This window comes from Polypterus senegalus, chromosome 12 (genome assembly GCF_016835505.1).
Source record: "Polypterus senegalus isolate Bchr_013 chromosome 12, ASM1683550v1, whole genome shotgun sequence".
Classification (NCBI taxonomy): Eukaryota; Metazoa; Chordata; class Cladistia; order Polypteriformes; family Polypteridae; genus Polypterus; species Polypterus senegalus.
This window is the reverse complement of record NC_053165.1, coordinates 106,568,850-106,581,837: the sequence shown is the minus strand read 5'-3', so window position 1 is coordinate 106,581,837 and position 12,988 is coordinate 106,568,850. Positions and strand designations below refer to the sequence as shown.

The 12,988-nt window shown below is 37.0% G+C and overlaps 1 protein-coding gene across 1 annotated transcript in view; it reads left to right on the top strand.

Moving 5' to 3' along the window:
• The window catches only part of gsk3ab (glycogen synthase kinase 3 alpha b), a 72,277-nt gene extending 62,534 nt beyond the window's left edge, over positions 1–9,743 (top strand). Inside the window, exons 9-10 of the mRNA XM_039773149.1 lie at positions 2,553–2,633; positions 8,000–9,743. Of these exons, the coding sequence (XP_039629083.1) occupies positions 2,553–2,633; positions 8,000–8,076 (158 nt within the window). The 3' untranslated portion in view covers positions 8,077–9,743. The remainder of the gene's footprint in view (positions 1–2,552; positions 2,634–7,999) is intronic.
• Positions 9,744–12,988: the final 3,245 nt, after the last annotated feature.

Sequence of the window (12,988 nt, the reverse complement as noted above, 5' to 3'; positions counted from 1 at the left end):
CTGTAACTAACTGAATGAGCCTCATGAAGCTTAAGATGCATTGACAAATTCTTTTACACACATGACTTTATATAATAAACATATGAAGAACTGTTAATTTCTAAAGTTTCTGTTGCCAGATCTGAAGCTGACCAGAAAATTTTAATCAACAGATTAGTAAATTAAATCAATTTTTAAAACAAAATTTAATCAAAATTTACAACAAACTTTGATTAAATCTTCAGTTTCAGATCCTAGGAATTACTATAGTACCTGTTGTTGTGTTGCTCAGTTCCAATACTGCATTTTATAAACCACTATTAAAGTTACCTTTGATTTATATTTAAAATATTGTACAGGGTGGGCCATTTATATGGATACACCTTAATAAAATGGGAATGGTTGGTGATATTAACTTCCTGTTTGTGGCACATTAGTATATGTGAGGGGGAAAACTTTTCAAGATGGGTGGTGACCATGGTGGCCATTTTGAAGTCGGCCATTTTGGATCCAACTTTTGTTTTTTCAATAGGAAGAGGGTCATGTGACACATCACACTTATTGGGAATTTCACAAGAAAAACAATGGTGTGCTTGGTTTTAACGTAACTTTATTCTTTCATGAGTTATTTACAAGTTTCTGACCACTTATAAAATGTGTTCAATGTGCTGCCCATTGTGTTGGATTGTCAATGCAACCCTCTTCTCCCACTCTTCACACACTGATAGCAACACCGCAGAAGAAATGCTAGCACAGGCTTCCAGTATCCGTAGTTTCAGGTGCTGCACATCTCGTATCTTCACAGCATAGACAATTGCCTTCAGATGACCCCAAAGATAAAAGTCTAAGGGGTCAGATCGGAGACCTTGGGGGCCATTCAACTGGCCCACGACGACCAATCCACTTTCCAGGAAACTGTTCATCTAGGAATGCTCGGACCTGACACCCATAATGTGGTGGTGCACCATCTTGCTGGAAAAACTCAGGGAACGTGCCAGCTTCAGTGCATAAAGAGGGAAACACATCATCATGTAGCAATTTCGCATATCCAGTGGCCTTGAGGTTTCCATTGATGAAGAATGGCCCCACTATCTTTGTACCCCATATACCACACCATACCATCAATTTTTTGTTCCAACAGTCTTGGAGGGATCTATCCAATGTGGGTTAGTGTCAGACCAATAGCGGTGGTTTTGTTTGTTAACTTCACCATTCACATAAAAGTTTGCCTCATCACTGAACAAAATCTTCTGCGTAAACTGAGGGTCCTGTTCCAATTTTTGTTTTGCCCATTCTGCAAATTCAGTGCCGATCTGGGTCATCCTCGTTGAGATGCTGCAGTAGCTGGAGTTTGTAAGGGTGCCATTTGTGAGTAGCTAATATCCGCCGAAGGGATGTTCGACTAATGCCACTCTCCAGTGACATGCGGCTAATGTGCTACGCTGTGGGCTATTGCTAAATGAAGCTAGGACAGCCACTGATTTCTTTATTAGTGACAGTTTTCATGCGTCCACATTTTGGCAAATCCAACATTGAACCAGTTTCACGAAACTTAGCAAGCAGTTTGCTAACTGTAGCATGGGAGATGGGTGGTCTCGTAGGGTGTCTTGCATTGAAATCTGCTGCAATGACCCGGTTACTACGTTCACCAGACATCAACACAATTTCTATCTGCTCCTCACGTGTTAACCTCTGCGACATGTCAATGGCTGTAAACAAAGAGAAACTTGTAAATAACTCATGAAAGAATAAAGTTACGTTAAAACCAAGCACACCATTGTTTTTCTTGTGAAATTCCCAATAAGTTTGATGTGTCACATGACCCTCTTCCTATTGAAAAAACAAAAGTTGGATCCAAAATGGCCACCATGGTCACCACCCATCTTGAAAAGTTTTCCCCCCTCACATATACTAATGTGCCACAAACAGGAAGTTAATATCGCCAACCATTCCCATTTTATTAAGGTGTATCCATATAAATGACCCACCCTGTATATCAGTACAAATTGCAATAAAGTTCGTTGTTTTTAAATTGAAAGAATTGCATGCTAATCTTCAACTAGGTTTGTGAAATTTTTCACTTGTAACAATGTAACTAATGTTTCTGTAGTAAGAATTTTGCGTTTCGTACATTTAGTTAAAACAAAATAGGATACTTTAGTGTGAGTTACATGTAACCTTTAGACAAAATATTCTTGCAAAAATTTAAAAGACCAGATAGTTATTCAACTCATTTGTATATACCTTTTGCTTAAAATAAATTGTTTATTAATTAAAATACTTGTAGAATGGATCAAAGTTATTAATGAAAATATATTTTATTCAAACAATCAGCTCAATTAAAGTTAGTTTCTAACTTTTGATTTGGTTTTGGTGAAAGCCTGAAGCTGCTTGTTACCCTTCATTTTGATAAAACTGACAGAAAAGGTTGAGTCATGCTTTGAATTATTGTTGCAGTACTATATATAACAGATTGTAGCAATTTCTTTTTATGTTTACATGGTCCTGTTTGGATTTATGTTATCTTGGAGTTTTTCATCGACTTTGCACTTTTTTTGCTGCTTTTTACACAGAGATGTCTATTCAGCCGCAGCTGAACTCAGTCCTCATTCCTCCTCATGCACGTTCACAGACTGCTGCCACATCCTCGCATGGTATGTTTTCTTCAATACTAGAGCTACAGTGGGTAAAATGAGTTGAAAGGAAATTGCCTTTTTAAATATATCAACCTTAATAATTATCTCTGGATTGTATATGTGCTTTTTATTTTTCTTCTTCACTACTTACATGTAAGATGCAAGTACTCTGTTCATAAGTTTCTGTGTCCACCCTTTATGCTGTGGGATAATGTGAAAGAAGTAGGTAGATACTTGTAAGAACATTTGAACAGAGCTTTATCTGGCAACAGATCTATAATTAAGGACTACCGTTACCTTTCCTTTTTGATTACCCTGCGCCAAAGACCTTAATGCTCAGAACATATCAGTGGAAAACTTTTTTGACAATACCTTCTTACTTTGTATGGCATAAAATGGAGAGTTTAAATAAACCGTCTATAGTAGGAACAGTATAATGCTGCCAACTGTTTTGTCAACTTCAAATGTCAAGATCAACACAAAAATGATCAATGTCCTTCATTCAATATAGTTTTCTTAACTCTTATGTCATGAGCCAAACTGGCAGTTTTGAGTGGAATACCTTGAAAGGTCTAGAATATTTTAATCAAAATGAAAGTGGCAAAGGGAAAAATCACAGCTGAAAGGACCACATAACTTTAGAAAATTGCCCTGTGTTTATAGTAATGGCTGAGAAAAAAAATAATCTCATAACTTTATGGATTACAAAGTTCCTGACACAATACACTTCTGTGGGGAGTAAGGCTGAACAAACCACAAATAAAATCTCAGTTTACTTGTGTCACATGCATGCAAACTCATTGGCCAAAATATTATTAAATGAACCACTTTCAGAACTTCTTCTCCTTGTTGGCTAGGGTAGTGTATTTGAATGGATCAAGCTTTTGAACTGAACTATAGTGTGCATTGTTGGTTACCATACAAAAGAAATTCACAGCATCTCTAAAAGTTGTTCAGACAAAAGCAACCAAGTATATTCTGGAACTAAGGGACATATCCTACTCTTGACTGGCAAATAAAATGAAATGTCTATATGAACATTGAAGGCTGTGTGAAGACCTAATCCAGGTTGTTAGTATACTCCGAGATGCTGATAGCAGTATTCTAATTGATCAGATTTAGTTAAATAGTGATTTATGTGTTTGCAAATACTAATGTAAATTAAGGGAATGTATATTTAATATTAGACACAGGAAGCACTTCTTTAACCGAACCATTGAAGTAGAAAGGCTTTTAATGAGCTGTTGAGACAATGTAGCGAACCAAAATCTTGTTTGTCATATGGCTCTCTCTGCTTTATTTGTTAAAAAAAATGTTCAGACAAATGTCTCCTAGTTCTGTAACTAAGAAGCTGTTGAATGATGGTCATTATGGAAAGGTTCTGTCATGTATACAATAGCATTCTGACTTTTTTTAAACAAAATAATACGCTTGTTGCTAAGCTTCAAGGTAACTCTGACCAAGTAGGCAGAGTAGTCTAATATATACACACCTGTTCAGAGGTTTGCAGTATGCCAAAAATGTCATGTTTTTGATAGAAATTTATACTACCATTAAATTAATTTAAAAATATAGCCAAGACATTTCTAGTGTTGCTAATGGCTGTTATTGCTTGAAATGACAGATTTTTAATTTATTACTCTCGTAAGACTGAAAAGCCTTATTTTCAGCATCCATTCCTTTTCCCCACTGTTAAAATAAAAACTAAATAGTGTACAACAGAAGTAAAAGACAATATGATTGAAATCCATAAACAGGGAAAAAGGTTACAAAATATATCAAAGTGCTCTGTGAGCATAATTAGATCCACCATCAGGAAGTGGCAGGTTTATAACATTACTCAGCCAGTGTGTAAATAAATAAAAAAGCAAGCAAGCAAGACATACACTGATATGGGAAGCAACAATAAAGCCAGACATCACTTTGAAGGAACTATAGAATTTAGTTGCTGAAACTGGGACACATGTATTTGAGTCCACAATATCAAGAACTTCCCATAACAGTGGCTTATTTGGTATGTGGGGTAGGAAGGAGCCATTATTCAGGAGTATCCTTAAAAGAGTTATTATGAACTCCTGACATATGAGAGGTACCCAGACAGGATATGGGAAAAGGTTTTGTGGCCAGAATTCAAAGCATTATGCAGATACAGCATGGCACATGCCTCAAAACAGATCCATCACCCCTACATTGAGGTAAGGATGGCAGCATAATCTAGTGGAGATGCATTTCATTTACAGGGTCAGGGAGTCATGCTGAGGCCAATGGAAGGATGGATCGAACCAACTAAAGGGAAATATTGGAAGTGACCCTGTTCTAGTTGGCTGAGAAACTAAGGCTTGAGAAGAGGCTAACCTTCCAGTACATCTACAATCTCATGGTCAAAGTGCAAAACAAATGGAATGGCTTAAAAAAAAAAAAAGAATTCTACAATGGCCTAGTCAAAGTCTTGACCTCAACCCCATTGAGAATCTCTGGCTTTCTTTGAAAATTATAGTCCAGATGTGCCATCCAGGTACTCCGGTTTCCTCCCACAGCCCAAAGACATGCAGGTTAGGTGGATTGGCGATTCTAAATTGTCCCTAGTGTGTGCTTGGTGTGTGAGTGTGGGTGTGTGTGTCCTACGGTGGGTTGGCGCCCTGCCCGGGATTGGTTCCTGCCATGCACCCTGTGTTGGCTGGGATTGGCTCCAGCAGACCCCCGTGACCCTGTGTTCGGATTCAAAGGGTTGGAAAATGGATGGATGGATGTGCCATCCAACCAACCAGCCTAAATGAGCTGCAGAAAATTTGCCAAGAAGAATGGGACAAAATCACTACTGAGTGACATAAAAAGCTGGTTCAGACTACCCCAAGAGACCTAAGGCTGTTAATGTAGCAAAAGGAGCCCATACTAAATATTGATGTGTGGGTTTTGAATGTTTATGTAAACAGTTTTTTCCAGTGTTTATTTTTAGTAATATGCTTTTCACAAATGATTTACTTTGGCTTTAAAATAAATTGTTAGGTTGTAAATAAAATACGTAATTGGAGAGATATGTTTCTTTAAAAATTCAGAGAATGTGAACAACTACTTTCCAGGGCAATTCAATACTTTTGCAAAACTAAGTAATTTTAATGCAGACTCTCAAGGTATGTCACATAAACCACAAACAAGATATCCCTGTGCTTTTTGTTTTGGTGTTCCAATACTATTCCATTCAGTTAATTTCAAAATTTTGTGGCCGGCATTCTAGTAATGAGTCCATTTACCTAAGTGTGTAGTCAGCAAGTATAAAAATAAAATGAACCAGGAGCTTTGTGTGCTAAAATGATCCTTGCAGCTTATAAATTGCATTTTTGCTTATTCGATATGCATTTTTAGATGTACCTGAATATAAGCAAAAATTGGTTGTAAGGTTAATCTTGTTTGCTTATTGTTTTGCTTTTTTTCTCTCTTCTATTAAAAATAGAAAATTAAAAATAAGAGACTATAGAATTAGAACATTGCTTTTAGTGTATTTTTGGTATTTAGAGCAATGTATCAAAGTTTTTTTCCGTTCTCAAAGCCTTACAATCAAAGCACACATACAGAACTGCCAGTCATTTATAAATTTAAGATACTGTATTCAGATAAGAAACTTCAGTCATCAGTATAATCCGGAATAGTATAATTCCATAATTATAAATGGAAATCATCAGTACAATTCTGTTTACAAGCAACATGTACATGCTGTAAAATTGTGGAGTGCAAATCTTTTAGATTATCATTTATTTTTATCATATATTCCCATAGGCAAAAATACCAATCTATTCCACATATACAGATTGTGTTTCCCTCTGTGAAGTATTAAGATGGGTTGTTCAAGATTCAGATGGACATACCCTGGTGGTATTTTAGTTCTGCCTAATTTAAATGAATTTTAAGAAAAAGTTATATGTCAAATACATTTCATATTTATATGTTAGGTTATATAGCATGATGTGTTGAGTACAAGTCCAAGAAGGTCCTACTCTTGTAACCCACTTGTGAGGCCTGATCTGGAGTACTTTGTGGTTTTGGTCTCCAGGCTACAAAAAGGACATAGAAAAAGTGCAAAGAAGAGCAACTAGGCTGATTCCGGGGCTACAGGGGATGAATTAATAAAAAAGATTAAAACAGCTGAACATTTTCAGTTTAAACAAATGAAGATTAAGAGGGGAATGATTGAAGTTTTTAAAATTATGAAGGGCATTAGTCCAGTGGATTGAAACTGTTATTTTAAAATGAGTTCATCAAGAATACGGGGACACATTTGGAAACTTGTTAAGGGTAAATTACGCACAAATATTAAGAAGTTTTTCTTTACACAGAGAACCATAGACACATGGAATAAGCTATCAAGTAGTGTAGTAGACACAGTAGGACTTTATGGACTTCAAAACTAGACAGTGTTATTTTAGAAAAAATAAGTGGTTAGATCTGGTGAGCTATGTTGAGCTGAATGGCCTGTTCTCATCTAGACTGTTCTAGTATTCTACTCTAATTCCAGTTTACAACACTCCTTGCTGTCTTCATTTCCATTGGCAAAATAGTGAGGTTCAGTTACACAAAAAAAAAAAAAGTTTTATGCAACAAGTGGAGAAAAAATAAATAGATCAGTCTGACATTTTATTTCTCAATCCTCTATGCTACATTTTCCAAAAATTAAACAGAGTTCTGTGAAGAATCCAGATTTGTACTTCAGTCCGCATACAGCCAGAACTGACTGAAAAAATTCTAGTAAAATGGATGTGCAGCCAAATAAGTGAAGGGCTAACACAACTTACATGGTCATCTTATCTAACCAGCTAGCAATGCAGAAGAAATAAAGTTTAAGTGCTATAGCATTTGAGATAATTAACTGGCAGGTTATTTCAAATTGTGGATTTTTTGAAAGGCAAAAAGCAGTATAAAATGGATACCGATGATGCACAATTTTTATACTAAAAATGATTATTTAAAAGCTATATTCTTGTATTCAACCCTTACTTTGAATAGTTTTTGGACATGAACATAAAGGTTTATGACAGAGTAAATCACTTCTTGGTCATTACTGTATATATTTAGCAGTATAATTGCCATCACATATCAATGTGCTTCATCAAATGTACAAATACACACATTTTTAAGATTATGCACATGTTACACAAGTACCGGATGAAAGAAAGTAAAGGATCATTTCTTCTATTTCAGCATAGCATTCTGTATCACCTTCATCATCAAAAAGGACATTAAAATATTGATAGTAGTGTTAAGAGTAATTGCGATGTGTACATTAGTAATTCTAATGTATACATTGCTGTAGTTTGAACATGACTAATTTGCATAATTTATATCTGGTTAACTAAACTAATGAGTAACAACTTTTTTGTTTTGTGTTATAGGGGAAGGCAGTTTAGCTGCAGACAGCGGTTCATCTCCATCCAACAGTGCATCAGGACCTGTCGCCAATACCTCCTGAGTTTAGAGACCTCATCATGAGTCTTCTGTTCCCCTCCATTGTGTTCAATCTGCTGTCCACATGTATCTAGCTATGTCTTACTCCTCCATCCTGCTGTCTGTCTGGCCCCTTTCATGAACAGGCAGGAGCTACAGCAGCAAGCTTTTTCTCTGCCAGTTATCAAGGGGCGCTTTGAGCAACACAGGGAGATCTCCCATAGCCAAACCTGAAGTTTCTGTGAAAAGCACAGGAACTGAACACCAAGGGGCATTTTGAACACAGGAACTGAACTTGGCTGTCACCTCAGTTGCCATCATGTGTTACTGTTGTGTTGGCATAAACGGGGGAGGAGACTTATTTTTTCTTTTTTTACAGTCAGTTGTAAGTGTATAAATATAATTTTTTTTAAACAAAAGGTATGGTGATTGTTGCATTTTGGAAATGTATATTTTGTTTATTTATTTGTTTTATATATATATATAATTATATATCTTTGAATCTTTGATCTGTAGATTTATTAGATGATGGGGACCCAGTTCCAGTGTATTTTCTGAGACTGTAGGGAGTGCCACTATATATTCTGTAGATCTGATCATTTTGAGTCAAAATGTAGCAGATGCTGGTGATAGTCTGAATTCTGTTGCTTCTTATGCCTACCCTGGCAATACCGAGTTCAGGCATTCAGCAGACTGTCTGTATAATGCACTACAGATTGGACTGCAGTAAAATTACGCCGAGTTTAGTTGATAGAGACCAGTGCCTTGATTGAGCTGTGCTGCCAGAATGAGGTTCCACAGGTTCATGAATATGTTTTACATATCATAGGCCTTTGTCTTAGCACCTCTTTACCTGGCAGATTCATATTGTATTGTGCTGTATTTAAATAATGTGCTGGCAAAGCAGTCTGATCAGGCATTGGAATGATAAAAGCAACATTTCAGTCAATAATTTTTTTTATCCGGTGATATTACCCACCCACTCTCTGTTTGTCCCTTTAAAAAAATAGCCATTGTCTTTGTTTTCATCTGTTTTACTACTTGATCTGAGAACCCATCTCTGGATTGATTCAAGAGATTTTGTGTAAGTTTTACTAAATCCAGACATTTATTCGTCCCCTGCTTTTTCCCCAAATTAAAAAAAAAAATGTATGATATTAGGTGTGGGTTTCCACATCCATATGTGCAGCAATCAGCTATATTTCTTTCACGTATAGGCTTTTATTTGATAAGCTAAAATTTTATCTTTTCACTCTTGTAAATGCTTGCTGTAATATAAGTGTAATATGCTATGTCACAAAGAAATGTCGTGCAGCTGTTGGGAGCGTTTAATGCTAGTTTAATAGACAGTTGCAGGCTTGCTTTAGTTAGAAATTTATATCCAATACAAAATTTTGTTTGTAGATCAGCCTTTGGAGCTGAATACAGTTTTCCCTTTTTATCCTTGCTGAGGATTTTATGGTTTTAAGTTGCACAAATGCTTGAATTTTTGTTGTAGAGCGTGACTTTTATGGAGAAGCTAAGAAACTGTCTTCCTAGTAATTACATTTCTGCATTAATAAGTGTTCCCTACTGACAATTGCAAGTTTCTTGCCCACTGAAGGAATTATTTGTGCAGAAATTATGTATCTGTGGATGCAAAAGAGTCTTATATTTTCCTTGGTTAAAAAAATATATAACCAAACCTATACAGAAAGTTTTATTTTTGTTTGTGTGAGACCCCTTCTCAAGATCTGTAAAGTGGGTTAATCATTTTGTTGGATCAGACATGATGATTAAGACATTAGTGTTTCTAAGTATCTCGAAAATTTGCATCAGTTGTCCTGCATTTTTCTTTGGCATTCTTTTAATGCTGTGCTTGAACTTTAGATTATGGAAACTCATTTGCTGTAATTTTTGATCTCTGCTGTTCAGCCCATTCTGCAAAACAGTGTTTGTGAATTTGCAGTAATTTATTATGATTACAACATTTGATTGTATAGAGGAATCACTTGTGTTCTTTGCTAGCCCTGTTTCTTAGCGTTTTTTTTAATTATTTCAGTTTTAATGGAAATGGTTGACTGTCTGTACAAAAAAAAGCAAAGCAGACATTTTTATTTATATATATATATATATATATATATATATATATATATATATATATATATATATATATATATATATATATATATATTATATGATATGATATGATATGATGTGGAATGCATGGCTCCAAAGTTTTTTGTGTGGGTATATGTATATATACACACATAAATACATATAATATGAGAGATTAAACCTATTAATATGTATGATACAGGGTTTGTAAATGGGGTGTCTGCAGAACCTTTTGTGTTCAGTACTCAAAGAATTTTGCAATTCTGAATACTGTTAACTTAGATTTTATTTGTAATATGGGGGTTACTCTGAATTAAACAGTAAAAGAACCAAGAACAAAGTAAAAGCAGTTCCTGCAGACATAGCTAAATATGGTTCTGTGGGTTGGTGGGGTTTTGCGTCACAGAGTTTGCACATTTGACCTTTTGGCAGCACCAATCTTTCATCATGCCCTTTGTTTAAAATTTCAGTTTTCAGAATTTTATGTCCCCATTCCACTTTTAATTTATTTTATTGTTTTAACTTGTTTTCATATTTGCTGCTAGTTGGGTGAAGGGTTTTTTTTTTTGTTTTAATTTACTCGGATTAAATGACATTTTGTATAGACTTTCAGTTTCTTGTTGTAAAATCTCCCTTTGAGTATCTCCGCTAGTGTATATGCTGTCTCATTCTAACTACCATCCATCTTATCGAGTGCCTGGCGGGCTGACTAGTTAACTAGTCGCTACATAGCCTCTCTTCCAGTTGCGGCAGGGTCTGATTATTTTTTTTATTTCATTTTTTTTATTCTAAATGACTGACTGCTTTGCATTCCGATTGTGTGATGGGTCATTGGTCAATAGTTAAATGCCATGCCTAGTTCTTGCATAAAGGGAGGTCCAATCTGCCTGTGTTGTTCACAGCGCCCTGCTACTCTTGGCCTTCAAGTCTGCAACAGGAAGAACTCCATTCACAAGAACTGACGAAGTCCCAAACTGCATCCCTATTACAATGTTGCTGTCATTTATTACTATTGTTGTTATTATTCTGCTGAAATTCACTTTTAAAATGTTTTTATTTCTTAAACGATTAAAGAAAAACTCTTGAACCCCAATGCCACTGGCTTATTTGTCCATTCAGGTGCCCGGCATCTGATTTTGTTTTACTGCTTTAAATTAGTGGTGTTATTTAAAGGATTGATTATACAGACAGTGACCTTGCAGCAGTTATGTTTTCTGTAGATGTTGCAATTACCAAATATTAATCATTCAGGTTCTTTCTAATCTTTCATTTTGGTAGTTTTAGAGCAGGTCAGGTTCGGGAGCATGCACTGGTACAGTGAGCTGAATCACCCATAGGGAATTGCGCCACGTGGCCTTAGTGCCGTAACTGATGCTCCTTCACAATGCATGGTAAGGTGCCTCATTTGGGACTCTGTGAGCAACCACTCATTCGAAACAAAGTCAAACCAACAGTACCCAAGGATTCTCCATAGAGACACAGTACTGAAGGAGTTCAGTCTTCATCTCAGGTCACTGGAAAGCATCCATGTGTCTTAACCATATAGCAAGATAGGAAGCACCAGGACTCTACTGTAAAGACTTGGCCCTTCGTCCTTTTGCAGAGATATTGGGAGCGTCACACACCCTTTTCCAGCAACCTCATGACATCCCACCCAACCCCATGCTCTACTGACTACTATCTACTGACTTCATAGGAAGAGTCACCAGATACATGAATGGTGCCGTTGAGGTAAGTAAACCTCTCTCTGCAGACAAACACACTGCTGATGGCTATGCCTAAGAGGTCATTAAAGGCCTGAGTCTCCTCACTCAGTCTCGAGAGACCCTGATCAGAGGCCTCCATTGACTCCATGATGATCACAGCATTGTCAGCAAAGTCAAGGTCAGTGAATCTTTCTTTACCAACAGATGCCCCAGAGCCGCTGAACTCCACAACCCAGCCTGACACACAGTCAATGCAAGCATTGAACAGAGTAGAAGCAAGAATACACCCCTGATGAACCCCAAAATCAACTCTGCACAGAACTCACAGTACCAGTGTACAGGCTAGCCATGATATCCAGCAACCTTGGATAGTCTCAGGATGTTCCACAGGGCAGCTCAATCAACTGAGTCAAATGCTTTACAAAAATCGACAAAGGCTACAAACAAACTCTGCCGATATTTGTGTTTGTGCTCCATGAGAACCCTCATTGCTAGAATGTGGTTGATGGTATACTTCTTAGGTGTAAAACCAGACTGTTCTGGTCGCTGGTAGTTCAGCAAGTGTTTACGAATCGTATCAAGGATGGTCTTAGCAAGGACTTGATCACCCTTTCCATTTAGGGACATGTCCAGTTTTCCAGTCAGTTGAGCTGACACCCCTCTCCCAAATGGAAGCAAAGATTGCTTGCAATGCCAGGAGGACAACCTTACCACCAGACTGGAGAAGTTCATCCCGAATACCACAGAGCCCCACACCCTACCCTACCCTCAGCTGGTTCACCACCTGTGTAATCTCAGAGGTTGGGTAGTTCAGGTAATCGGAGGATCAGCCACAAGAACCATGCAGATGACTAATGTTGTTGTTATTATTATTATGAAGATAGTGTCTAGAACTCAGCCAGAAGGGGATGCACAAACCAGTGTGTTTGTTCGTGATGGTCCCAAGCCCGGATATATCGGGAGGGTTAGGTCAGGAAGGGCATCCAGTGTAAAATTTTGCGAGATCAACATGCAGACAGCAATAGAGATTTCCATACCAGATCGTTCGAGTCCTGGGTTAAAAACAACCACCACCAGTACTGTTAGCCATCAGGATGCTGGTGGAAACTGGGCCACTGTTGGCCAAAGAAGGAG